Here is a 14,169-nt window from a genome sequence, read left to right as displayed (position 1 = left end):
CGGACACGGAGAAGTCAAGTTCCATCCCGCGATGGTGCACAGTGTCCAGTGTGATGCAGCAGTGTCCAGTGTGATGCAGCAGTGTCCAGTGTGATGCAGCAGTGTCCAGTGTGATGCAGCAGTGTCCAGTGTGATGCAGCAGTGTCCAGTGTGATGCAGCAGTGTCCAGTGTGATGCAGCAGTGTCCAGTGTGATGCAGCAGTGTCCAGTGTGATGCAGCAGTGTCCAGTGTGATGCAGCAGCGTCCAGTGTGATGCAGCAGTGTCCAGTGTGATGCAGCAGTGTCCAGTGTGATGCAGCAGTGTCCAGTGTGATGCAGCAGTGTCCAGTGTGATGCAGCAGCGTCCAGTGTGATGCAGCAGTGTCCAGTGTGATGCAGCACCAGTGTGATGCAGCAGTGTCCAGTGTGATGCAGCAGTGTCCAGTGTGATGCAGCAGTGTCCAGTGTGATGCAGCAGTGTCCAGTGTGATGCAGCAGTGTCCAGTGTGATGCAGCAGTGTCCAGTGTGATGCAGCAGTGTCCAGTGTGATGCAGCAGTGTCCAGTGTGATGCAGCAGCGTCCAGTGTGATGCAGCAGTGTCCAGTGTGATGCAGCACAGTGTCCAGTGTGATGCAGCAGCGTCCAGTGTGATGCAGCAGTGTCCAGTGTGATGCTGCACAGTGTCCAGTGTGATGCAGCACAGTGTCCAGTGTGTCGTGAGATTAAGTTCCTCACCTCTTCTGCCGTTTCAACGCACCGTTCTCAAGTTGCTTTCCATAAAAGCGTTATTGGCTAAATTGGTAACTGTAAATGGGAATCTACATTCTACCAGTACCGAGTTTGGTTGAGGGTAGCTTGCGGTAAAATACTGAAATATCAGTTAGAACACCCATGAAAACTGTTGTCTTTCTCCAAATATTTGGAAGTTTGATAAACAATAGGTTTGAAGGTGATATAGTTAAACAAACTACCCAAGCTAGTGCAGCCGCAAGAACACTTCACAAGTTCCCCAACTGTACCCTCTCTAGTTAACAATATATTTTATATAGGAGATACTTAATGAAGAAGGAAGATGTCTATTTCATCATATTAAAACCTTTGCAAGGCAATGTGAATACTTTGACAACTTGGCCACTAGAGGTCACCCTACATTTACCTTTACAGGAACATTTACATTTAGTCATTTAGCAGATGCTCTTATCCAGAACGACTTACAGGGACTTTCCCCCCGAGGCAAGTAGGGTACTGGTCTTGTTTCATTCTCATAAATGAATTCATGTTGACACACCTGAGAGACCCCCGGTGTTACCTGTAAGAGGGTTTAACAGACACAACTGAGTATTTTAAACTTCTCGTGGACACATGCTAATCTCCCTGACAGTTTCAAAGGGTGACGTCACAGGCTTTACCCAATCAAGGAGCAGTGTGCTAAGGGTTGTTAGTGCTGTGCTAACTCTATTTACAGACATGTCTTCACCCTCACGGTGCCCTAGCTCAGTCAGCTGATAAACTGTCTAGTTTGGGACAAACAGGCAGTCACCGTCACATGAACTGTGAACAAGGGGGTAGGAACGATGGAACAAAGAGGGATAGGATCAAAAAGAAAGAACGAAAGCATTTGATGTTTGTGCTGGTTTCACCTGTTTGGATGCAAAATTGTCACCCGACATAGATCAGAAAGGAATTAGTATTTTCCATTTCTAACAAATCAGTGTTAGATCTGAAACGATTTGACAACAACAGCAAAATATTGTTTGATTTCATTTTACTTAAAGGGCCCTGCAATGATGAGATTTGACCAGTGTGGCGCTGTGGCGTCAGACTGCAACGCTCCCGTATGCAATCCAATAACAGAGGAGACAACACAATGTGGATCTAGCCCTATTTTGGGGGGGGCACACATACAAATACACGCAGATACAAACACACACAGATACAAATACATGCAGGGCAGAACACGTCTTTCATGGGGGCACAACGTGCATGTTGGAGCATTTAAAGTGAAACACCTACAGGTGTTGCTCTCTCGAGGCTAGACATCTATAACGATACTTATAGCTAAACTTACCATTCTTGGCCCAGATTTATGATACTTGAAACAGTTTCAGAGTTTATTAAGTTACCTCTTGACTCCACAGAGACAAGTGTTCTCTCTCACACAGGTGAGAATGTGTGTGTGTGTGTAGGGCTATGTGTCTAAGCTATTGTAGGTTATTTAACTAAATAAACAATGCATATGTGATGGGGACAACCCAAAACAAAATGTATTTGCAGTTATGGTAGCTATGGTTACCACTGAATGAAAAGGACATTGCAAGAGCACCCAGGTGTATTATTGGTATGCAAGTGTCTGTTCCGTGTGTTGTGACATTCAATATTTCTGTGGAAATCAAGTACATGCCATAAAACGAAGGTTAAGGTTCATTGATACAGATATAGAGTTATATAAATAAATATGGACCTCACCCTCTAGTGATATTTTGCTTTATCACAGGACTGGTTTTGTTCAAAACAATGATTATAATTCCTGTAGAGCAAGCTAGGCCATCCAATAGTTTGCAAATTAAACTTAATCGTTCTTCTCCCTCTGGCTTTCCCACAAATTGCTCTTCCCTCTGAGAACTAACTTTTTGGGGGGGTTCCTAGTTACCTTTGACTCAGGTGGCATAGTAGGGACTACTAAGTACCTTTAACATAGGTGGCACAGTGGGGTGGCATATTGGGGACTACTAGGTACCTTTAACATAGGTGGCATAGTAGGGACTACTAGCTGGCCACATATAAGGGTCTGATTGATTTGTTCAATCCTTCCATGGAAATCCAGTACATGCCTTAGAACAAAGGTCCAGACTCTTTGATACCAAGATACTGGGTTTTATATAATCTTCCATGAAACTTTCTTCCATGGAACTATAACCTGGTTGGGGGGTGTTCCATCAATGATTGATTGGTAATAATGGTCTGTATTAAGAGCTTAAAAGGAGGTGAGAAGATGCTGAAATCCATCATTGGTTCACCAGAAACAGGTAAGACTTTTCTTATGCAGAAATATTTAATTCTGTGCTATTTATTTTGTACTTTGGGTTGTGATGAAAGTTTAAATATAAATGCAAGATATGATGTATATTGGGTAAACCCTCAACAATATTAACTACCCTGCCTTCAAGCTTAGATCTTCATCCAAAAGCCTAAGACATAACCTTCAACTTGGTTTTAGACCAGGAGGAAGGCAGTTTTACAAATTGAGTTAGCTCATCTAGAAAGTCATTGGCTGGGATGCAAAATTCATATAAAAGTACATTTCTGTTTAATTCCATTGACTGCTTTGATGTAAATCAACAAGTCAGCATTGTAGTTGAACTATTCTTAAATTACAAATTGTTATTATTTCATGCACTACTAGGGATGCACCGATATGAAATGTTGGTCCGATAACCGATAACATGTTATATTTGAAAGCCGATAACCGATACATGCCAATAAATACAAAGCCTGAGTCTGATTACAAAAACAAAAAGCAAATAAATACAGTGGACAACTGCTTTTATTGAAACCTTAATGGTATAAAACAATAAACAGATTTCTTAAATTTTACAATGAATCATACATTCCTATGGCCGACTTTTATATACATAAAATATATTGCTTGACAGAAAAAATAAGTAGTTTCACGGGTGGAAATAATCCATAGATTAGCTTTAATTTATCCACCACATTTTCTTATTGGACCGATAATACGATATACTCAAGTACTCAGATCCTCAAACTAGACTTACATCCCAAAACAGTAAAATATAAAAGGACACAGTAATTAGTCATCAGGAAAGTCTAGAACAAACTGAGGATTAAAGCTGGGGTTGGCAAGTTTTGCGAAGCTAGCTATTTTTACTTTTGTTTGACACGATTCAAACCAAAATATCCCACCCCTTCCTTCAAAGCCACTCCCACAAAACTACAGTGATGCGCATTGAATGCAGGGGCAGAGTGCGCGCAGGTAGGTAGACAGGTAGCCCGTCTTATCATTTGTCAATATACAGATTAATGATTGGTCTTATTTATTACAGTTTTGCGACGCTCACATGTCGGATTGATTTCATATTACTGTCAAACCTTTAGATGTATTTGTTGCTATCAAGGTGTGAAATTTGATAAAAAATGCTTTTCAAATACATTAGATACCCTGCATTTAAGCTTAATCTGTATTTCTTCACAGGTTAAAGATGGAGAGAAAGTGTCTACTTCTCTGTTTTGTGTCACTGCTGCTCTTTCCACTGGCTACAGCCTCTGGTAACCTCACCCTCACCTCAGAAGACCTCCCCCTCAACACAGAAGACAACCTCCCCCTCAATAGAGTTGACCTCCCTGTCCTTAACACAATCAATGACCTAAAAAATGTTGACTTTGGCCACACATTCCCTCGGCATGGCCTGTCTTTGCTTCACTATATTGCACATTTTTTACAAGTTGACAATAACAACAATATATGGGCAGATTTCAATCCAAGAAGGAATGACTTTGGTTTTCATGAATATCGCAACTATGAAAACATATTTCCACCCATTTTCAACCAGAACAGCGGGGCCTACTACAGTTTGGGAAATATTAGCCCTGGAAGTTCTGGTAACCTTTCACTCCCTCCTTACGTTACATGGGCCTCATATCAAACCAATAACCTAAATAGAAACAGAGACCGGATTGTTGTACAATTGAACGCGTTCACACATCAAGTTCAGGATATATACATAACACAGCACATCTACAACAGCAATCAGTATGACCCCAGCCAGACCTACCGCATCAGTGTCAACCTCCTGAGAGAGATTCAGCTACTTCTGATAAACGTGCCGTTCAATTATAATGCGTTCCTGACCCTAGCTGGCTACGTTTGGCCGTTCTTCAGCGACAACAATAACTGCTTCATTGGTGGAATGAGAAAACTTGTCTTGGAGGACACATCTTCAGACAATCCTCTCTCAGCTTTAGAGCCTGCCAGACAAAAGCAGTGCGCTGATATCAAGCTGCAGGTGCGCACTACATACAATGGCTACGCTCGAATGAGATGGGTCAACATCCCTTCAAACCTGCTAGACGTGGGCACAAAGTTGGAGCTGTACAAAGACACCTACGTTTTAAAATCAATCCCTATTGAGGAGCACAGTTACGGATTTTACGACACCAATCAGTACCTGAACCCTGGACTGCAGGTCCGACTCGTGACCAAGGCTGATATCATCATCAGCCAGAGCCCCAAGCTGGACGATGCATACTGGAGCTTCCCCACTAACATCCCTGATTATGAGGCCAGTCTGCAGCTGTACACAAAGGACGGCTGGGCCTCCGCTCGTCTCTACATTCAGAAATCCTTTACTGATTGGAAAAACACTTTTTATTACTCATGGGTTGGATTTTACAACTCAGACAAACAAGGTCATAAACAATACTTTACGTACCAGTGGGCAATTTATTTCACTCAACGGAGCTTCAACTCTGATTATGACGTCTATGAATATCAATCAAACATGTGTATGTCACCTGGGGCACAGGCACGCTTTTTCCTTACTAAAGAATATGAATATCTGGCAGTAACTGTACCATGGGAGAGTGAAAACTTTTAAAACAGGAAGTGTCTAGTGTTCCTATCCTCTATTCTTTAATGAATTATGATGCTCATCAAAAGCCTAAATCAATGAATGATTTCATAAATAGTTTATCTTGATTATTATCAACACTGGACAATGGAACACTGGCCTGTTCCAAATCATTACCTGTCCAGGCATCAAACTGAACAGACAATCATGATACTTCATTTTTGGTAAACAACTTTTATTGTATTCTGGTTGGATAGTTATTAAGATTGAGGGCAGAGCAAGCCTTGTGTAGACTGTTTCTATGTCGGACCCAGATTGCCCATACGGTAGGAATGGCCTTGTTTGTGTGTGATAGAAAACACAGTGCCATATCCTCATGGAAGATGCTAGAGTGAACATAGGAGATGTTACCGCGGTTGCAGGGGATGCATTTGCACCACCTACTGTTGGGATGAAAACATTTAGATTTTCAAATTAATGTAAAAAAACGATTAAATGATTTTAGAAAAAAAAAATTGACGTCAGAGTTGTTTGTTCTATTATGGTTTGTTGTACTCTAATAATGAATTAAACAGTTTAAGATCTATTATTAGTTTTGAGCATGTTTCCTGTAAGCAAAACAAATTCACTACTCTTTGCACTCCCAGTTCTAAAACCTATGACAGTGAAGATCGAGATTAGCTCGTCTTCTGGGGGACCAATGTGTATTTGTGTTTTAGAAATTAAAAGAAATTATTTCTCAAAATATTTAAGAGTTATATTGTATGATATTTATGTTAATTTAATCCTTTACTTTAAGACAAATTAAATAGAGGTAAGATGCTATTAAATCTTTTTTGACCAAATATTTGCATTGTTTGTGGTGCAAAGTATCCAAAGTATTCTTAAAAAGACATATTATACTAAACACGTCATGGACGTCATCAGAGTTACATATCTGGATACTGAAATCAATTGCCCACTGATACTTTGCATATGAAGTAGCAACACTTTTGTCTAATATTTGTTTCATGTGAGGTAACAGTAGTGGGCCTTGCAGAGAGCATGCACACCTGTACATATCAAAACAAATAGGGTTTTGACATGACAATATACAATTCAGCAATAAGGTACGAGAGGCAGTAATTTATCGTCAATAAAGTGTTCCAGGGCGTTGTTAGGCCCGACGCGCAGCGCTTCAGGAACTCCCTCTCAACCAATCAGAATGCTTGATTTCATCCACCCGTATTATAATTCTGATTATAATACGAGTGGATGAAATCAAGCATCTGAGGAGAGTTGGAATGGTGTGTGTTCCACTACAGCCTACCGCTTTCCACACTTTTAGTGACAGTGCACTATTGTTGAGGAATCAATTAGCCTAGTATTTCTCAACAGATCTACAAGAGTTCTACAGTTTTTCAGTCCTTGCTTGACGCTAACGACTGTTACTAATACTTACTTATACGCACTTCTCGTCCTAAAATAGTTGCTGCACTTTGTAGCGTTTTGGAGATTTGTTTGGGGGGGCCAAATGGAAAAACGTAGCTTCAGCTGAGTGAATAAAAGGTGAAACTGGCCTTTATTTAAAGTGAAGCAACGCCAGGCCATTCACGCCTTTCCTTGACGAGGAAGTGAATACTTGTTAATATTTGGCTTGTCCAGACAATGGAAATGTACTTTTTGAACTGCGCACTTCTCGTCCTAAAATATTTGCTGCAATATTTGCTGAAAAAAATGTGTTTGCCAAATGTAAAATGTACAATACAGTTCAGGCATAATCAGCTATGTGTAGGCCAAGGCCTACTGTGGTGAGCCAACCCTCATGTTAGAATTCACCTTCAGCTGAGTGAATGTGAAGTGAAACTGGCCTTCTTTTAAGAGGAAGTTGATACCTGATAATATTTGGCTTGTCCAGACAATATAAATGTACTCTTGACATATCGTTTTATAATCTGAATAAATACACTGTGTGTTGAAGACAGACCGAGGGTGATGGTGTTTTGTCGTGTCAATGTAAGTCTGTTCATGCTTTTTTTTTCAAGTTTAAGTGTGAGCACAGCCCATAGATTAGGTCACTAGGTAAACATTTTGTGCCAGTAAAAATATGCAGAGCAAAATTCTATCCTGCCAAGGTGGGATGACCATGGCTCAGGGGGTAGAAAAGGTCACCCGCTAACTGCCAGGTCGGTGGTTCGATCCCTGATTCCTCCTGGCCATGTGTGGAAGTGTATTTGAGCAAGGCACTGAACCCTGAGTCTCTCCTGATTGGCTGGCTAGCGCCTGGCATGGCAGCTCTGTCCATGGGTGAATTAGAGGCAACTGGAAAGTGCTTTGGGTGTGCCGTTAAATGCCGTCCATTTACCAAGTCATCCTATTAAACTTCAAGGGCTAAGATAAGATAAATGTGTCTAAGATATTGTAGGTTATTTAGTAAGATAAACAATGCATATGTGGAGGACAACCAAAAACAAAACTCTATTTGCAATTATGGTTACCATTGAATGAAAAGAACATTGCATAGGCTAAATGCTGAGCAGCATTTAGCACTACTCTGTTTGGGGCAATCTCGTTGTTATGATCAGTGACCTATGCACTTTTGTAAAGCTCTCTTTTGGACAGCGCTGATTGGACCATTGGATTGGACACGGAAGATAGAAACCACATCTAGTAGGAACAAGATAGGCTATAGTGCGAAATCACACAACAATTGCTTGGATCATGACTAAAAAGAATGTTGATTTTGGTTTCGGTCCAAATTGTATTGCGTCCGGGTCCGGATCCGCCCTACAGTGTTTGCTCTCACAGAGATAGATCTATGACGGTACTTTCTGCTAAATATATCTTGATTACAAAAAATATTTGCAAACGTGTCATTTGGCTTGTCCAGACAATAGAAATGTACTCCTGAGATAGAGTTTACAGTAAAGTAAATGCCATAGGACAAAGGTCAAGGCTCATTAATCTCAAGGAAATAAGTTTCAGATAATAGTCTTTTCATGGAACTATGGCCTGGCAAGGGGGTGTTCCATCAAATATTGGTGTAATGATAGGCTGTGTTCAGAGCTTAAAGGGAGTTGAGAAGATGCTGAAATGCATCATTGGTTCACCAGAAACAGGTAAGACTTTACTATTTGCAGAAATCTTTAATTCTGTGCTGTTTATTTTTGTACTTTGTCCTGTGATTAAAGTTTAATATGAAATCAAGATATGATGTATATCGGGTATAACCCTCAACGACATTACCTAACATTACCTAAGCAGCCTGTTTTACAAATTGAGTTAGCTCATAGAAAATTGGTTAATTGGTTGTCAAGGAAGTCATTGGCTGGGATGCACAATTCATATAAAACGACATTTCTGTTAAATCCCATTGACTGCTTTACTGCAAATGAATCGAGCCTGTCAACAGATTTTTTTAAATGAACTAATTAATCTATCATTTTGAAATTCATGAATCTAGATTCATGAATTTTATAACTTAAAAAGTAAACACAAAACTACACACAGAGCTGTGTTTTCAAAGAGGCTCAGGCCTAATAATTCATATTTATGAAGTGACAGCCAGGTATTGGTAACCTTTTCACGGACCGGTCTAGTTATTTTCCTAGAGAAGTCATGGAGTGTGGGTTGGCAACCCTCTAACCTGGAACTGCTTTCTGTCAGGTGCTTTGCATTAAAGTGATAGCTTAAAGACAAGCTTCTGTAATAGATCAATTCAGCTTGACAAATGTTACATACAACTTTAGTTTTGTCAATTGTTCCGTCATTTTGCCTCTTAAATAAAAACTTTCCGCCCAACAATCCCTCCACTCTCTCCATCTTCAGCTACCGTCTCGGTCTCTAACTGACTGCACGGATGCGGCGGCTTCGTGTCAGGGGTCAATGCACACCGGAAGTAAACAAAGTTTCGTTAACTGCGTTAAAATATTTTATCGCATTAATCTCAGACACAATAATCTCATAGATTAACTTTGAAAGTCCTAAAATAAACAAATCAACATTGTGGGTGAACTATTCTTAAATTGCGAATTGTTATGATTTTTCTGCATTATTAGGTTTGCACCGATATGGAAATGTTGGTCCATACGGATAACCGTTAACACGTTAAATTTGGAAGCCGATAACCGATACATGCCGATAAATACAAAGCCTGAGTCTGATGACAAAAACAAATACAAATGGCCGCCGAGATATCATGCATTCCTATGTACTATCATACCAATCTTTGTCTTCAACAGTGCTTTGTTTTGTTTTCTCTAATAGGATATACTCAAGTACTAAGATCCTCAAACTAGACTTACATCTCCAAAAAGTCAAATATAAAAGAGGTCACAGAAATAAGTAATTAGAAAGCTACAACAAATTGAGGATTAAATTGGGGTAGGCAAGTTTTGCGAATTTTAGCTTTTGTTCGACACGCTTCAAACCAAAATATCCCAACCCTCTCTTCAACGCCACAACCACAAAACTACATTAACGCACATTGAATTCAGGGGTAGAGTACGTGCAGGTCGGTAGCTAGACAGACAGGTATTCCGTCCAATCATTTGTCAGGGTACAGCTTAATGATTGGTTGTATTTATCAGTCTTGCAACGCCCACACAGTTCGAATTGATTTCATATTACCGTCGAACATTTATATGTATTTGTAATTTATGTAGGCAAATATTACATCAAGCATCATCTGTATTTCTTCACAGGTTGAAGATGGAGAGAAAGTGTCTACTTGTCTGTTTTGTGTCACTGCTGCTCTTCCCACTGGCCACAGTCTCTGGTATCCTCCCCCTCAACACAGACAACCTCCCCCTCAACACAGACAACCTCCCCCTCAACACAGACAACCTCCCCCTCAACACAGACAACCTCCCCCTCAGCAGAGACAACCTACCCCTCAACAGAGATGACCTCCCCCTCAACACAGACAACCTACCCCTCAACAGAGATGACCTCCCCCTAAAGAGAGACAACCTACCCCTCAACAGAGATGACCTCCCCCTAAAGAGAGACAACCTACCCCTCAACAGAGATGACCTCCCCCTAAAGAGAGACAACCTACCCCTCAACAGAGATGACCTTCCCCTCAGAAGACACAACCTCCCCCTCAACAGAGATGACCTCCCCCTAAAGAGAGACAACCTCACCCTCAACAGAGATGACCTCCCCCTAAAGAGAGACAACCTCACCCTCAACAGAGATGACCTCCCCCTCAACACAGACAACCTCCCCCTCAACAGAGATGACCTCCCCCTGAAGAGAGACAACCTCCCCCTCAACAGAGATGACCTCCCCCTCAACAGAGATGACCTCCCCCTCAACACAGACAACCTCCCCCTCAACAGAGATGACCTCCCCCTGAAGAGAGACAACCTCCCCCTCAACAGAGATGACCTCCCCCTCAACAGAGATGACCTCCCCCTCAACACAGACAACCTCCCCCTCAACAGAGATGACCTCCCCCTGAAGAGAGACAACCTCCCCCTCAACAGAGACGACCTCCCCCTCCGACTCATGACCAAGGATGATATCATCAGCCAGATTCCCAAGCTGGACGATGCATACTGGAGCTTCCCCACTAACATCCCTGATTATGAGGCCAGTCTGCAGCTGTACACAAAGGACGGCTGGGCCTCCGCTCGTCTCTACATTCAGAAATCCTTTATTGATTGGAAAAACACTTTTCGTAACTCGTGGGTTGGATTTTACCAATCAGACGAACAAGGTAATAAAAAATACTCTAGGTACCAGTGGGCAACTTCTTTCACTCAACGGAGCTTCAACTTTGATTATGGTTATGACGTCTATGAATATCAATCAGACATGCCTATGTCACCTGGGGCACAAGCACGCTTTTTCCTTACTAAAGAATATGAATATCTGGCAGTGACTGCACCATGGGAAAGTGAAAACCTTTAAAACAGGAAGTGTCTAGTGTTCCTCTCCTCTATTATTTGATGAATTATGATGCTCATCAAAAGCCTAAATCAATTAATGATTTCATGAATAGTTTTATTGTTGACTGACTAGTCACTGAAGCTGAAGTATTGATTTGTTATGTTGCTCTGATTGGATGTTTCTTTCTGTTTAAAGTTCCTTGATTTTAACTGCTGTAACTGTTCTCTTCTACCTGATTAAAAGTCAATTAGAAGTTTTCACTCAGATAATTTTCATAATGCGTTGTCCACACAAGACATCTGAAAATAAAATAGATTTTGATAACTTTCAATACGTTTTGAAGGTGTTTTGATTTTACATCATGTTGTCATTAGGAATGACCAATGGGCCATAAAGGAAGTTGAGGAATTTATATTTGTAGGTAATATTCTGAATTCCCACCTCAAACTCAATAAACACATTAACAAACTCTGTAAGACTGTCCGGACAAACCTGAACTGTTTCAGAATGATATGGCATCACATACCTGACAAGGCAGCTTCATTGTTTTTTCATGCCATGATACTCTCTCTCTTATCCTACTGTGTTACTGGGGCCAAGCCTCCCAGACAACAGTCAAACCATCACATAATTATACAAACAGCCACTGAAAATAATGGATCAGAAACCAATAATATGGCACCACTGTTTGATTGTACAGAAATACAAGCTTTTCAATTTTGATAGCTTTATGAAGTTCTCCTTTCTTTTTTAAATGCACAAATAATCTAGCTCCAGCCATACTCTGTCCTTTTGTGACAAAAAACAATACCAGGAGTGGCCACTGGGGGAGCAGTAGGCAACTGCAGAGCAGAGGGGCGCAAAACCACTTTCAGCCAGTCATATTTTTCAGTGATAGGGACCCATTTTTTGAATGATTTACCAACTGAAATAAACACACAAACCAAAGTGAAAACATTTAATAGAAAGCCACTGAGTCAGGTCCATAAAGGCAGGAGCACACTCAAGCACACACTCTGTTGTCCCTGTTGTAATGTATTGTGTTGTTATGTCCCTGTTGTAATGTATTGTGTTGTTACGTGATGTGCTTTTGTGGGTAGTGCGGTTATGAATCTGTGAAATGATGATGCAATATATTATTTTATAATGTATCTGCTGCATGATTGTGTAACTCACACTATGCAGTACATTTTATTTCTCATAACGTTTTTGAAAGGCCTGACCAGGGACTGGGGTAAAAAATGTGCCTATTGGAACCGAACTTCCCATCACTAGTCTGGAGGGTCTCGTATTGGGACCAGACTAGTGATGGGTAGTTCGGTTCATTGGGTGCACAAACCATGACTCAGGGGAATGTAAAAAAATAAAAGAACATTAACAAACCTACTTAAACTTAAACAGAGCTTTGCCACAGCTCTACTCAAAACACAACTCCATCACCGAGCCATCAAACCTTATGAAAAATATGATTAAATTAGCTTGATTCTTCAGAGTGAAAACTTGTATCAATTTTAAATCAAGTAGAAGAGAACAGATTAAGCAGTTAAAATCAAGGAAATGTGAACAGGAAGAAACATCCAATAAGAACAAAATATCAAATCAAACAGGAAGTACTTCAGCTTCAGTGACTAGTCAGTCAACATCAACTTCATTTAAACTATTCATAAAAATCACTATTAGTAATTCACTGATGAAGGCTTTTAATAAACATATTTAATTCTTAAAAACTGTGTGAGAAGAATAATGTGCTCTTCCTGTTTTAAAAGTTTTCACTTTCCCACGGTACAGTGGCTGTAACATATTTAAACTCTTTGGTAGGGAAAAAGCGTGCTTGTGCCCCAGGTGAAATACGCATCTTTGATTGATATTGATAAACATTATAATCAGAGTTAAAGCTCAGAAAATTGAAATCTTTTGCCCACTGGAACGTACTGTATTGGTCTGCAGCACTTTTGTCTGAGGGGTAAAATCCAACCCACGAGTTTTCAAAACGTTCTTTCCAATTAGTGAAAGACTTCCTAATGTAGAGACGAGCACAGGCCTGGCCTTCCTTTACATATAGTTGCAGACTGGCCTCAGAACCAAGTATGTAATTTTCAAATTTTGTGGGGAGGTTCCAGTATGCATCATCCAGCTTGGGGCTCATCCTGATGACATCATCATCCTGGGACACGAGTCGGACCTGCAGTCCAGGATTCAGGTTGTGGGGAGTGCTATAGGCTTCTTTGCTGTGCCCATTAATAAAGATTGATGTCAAAACACAGTCTTTGTAGAGCTGCAACTGTGTTCCAACATTTAGAAGGTTTGAAGGGATGTTGTCCCATGTCATCCGAGCGAAGCCATCCTGTGTAGTGCGCACCTGCAGCTTGATGTCAGCGCACTGCTTTGGTCTGGTAGTATCCTCAGCTGCAGCAAGACTGTCTGACTCAGAGACAGATCTTCCCATTTCATTAATTAAGCAGTAATGGTTGTATCTATAGGAGGGCCAAACATAGCCGGCTTGATCCAGAAAGGCACTTTTACTGTCCGGCACGTTTACCAAAAGTAGCTGAATCTCTCTCAGGAGTTTGACACTGATACGGTAGGTCTGGGTGGAGTCGTACAGGTCGTTGCTGTAGACGTGCTGTGTTATGTATATGGCCTTAATTCGATGGGTGATCAAGTTGAATCGTATAACAATACGGTCTTTTTTTCTGTCTGGGCTATAGGTTTGATAATAGGCTTCT

The 14,169-nt window shown here is 40.9% G+C and overlaps 1 protein-coding gene across 2 annotated transcripts; it reads left to right on the top strand.

The window, feature by feature from the left end:
- The first annotated feature begins 3,256 nt into the window (after window positions 1-3,256).
- LOC124464216 (uncharacterized protein PFA0635c-like) lies at window positions 3,257-12,294 on the top strand. Of its 2 annotated transcripts, none has more exons than XM_047016184.1 (2): window positions 3,257-8,667; window positions 10,252-12,294. In XM_047016184.1, the coding sequence occupies exons 1-2, from the start codon at window positions 8,642-8,644 to the stop codon at window positions 11,462-11,464; spliced, it is 1,239 nt and encodes a 412-aa protein (XP_046872140.1). In that variant the 5' UTR covers window positions 3,257-8,641; the 3' UTR covers window positions 11,465-12,294. Both variants share the same exon structure in this region; 1 of them encodes a protein (XP_046872140.1).
- Window positions 12,295-14,169: the final 1,875 nt, after the last annotated feature.

This window comes from Hypomesus transpacificus, unplaced genomic scaffold, assembly GCF_021917145.1.
Source record: "Hypomesus transpacificus isolate Combined female unplaced genomic scaffold, fHypTra1 scaffold_321, whole genome shotgun sequence".
Lineage (NCBI taxonomy): Eukaryota > Metazoa > Chordata > Actinopteri > Osmeriformes > Osmeridae > Hypomesus > Hypomesus transpacificus.
This window is presented reverse-complemented; position numbering and strand designations above follow the sequence as displayed.

Bases quoted from the DNA above. Each gene is read 5' to 3' on its own strand.
- LOC124464216 (XM_047016184.1), top strand. From the start codon at position 8,642: ATGCATCATTGGTTCACCAGAAACAG. The intron at 8,668-10,251 runs GTAAGACTTTAC...ATTTCTTCACAG, and splicing joins CATTGGTTCACCAGAAACAG to GTTGAAGATGGAGAGAAAGT.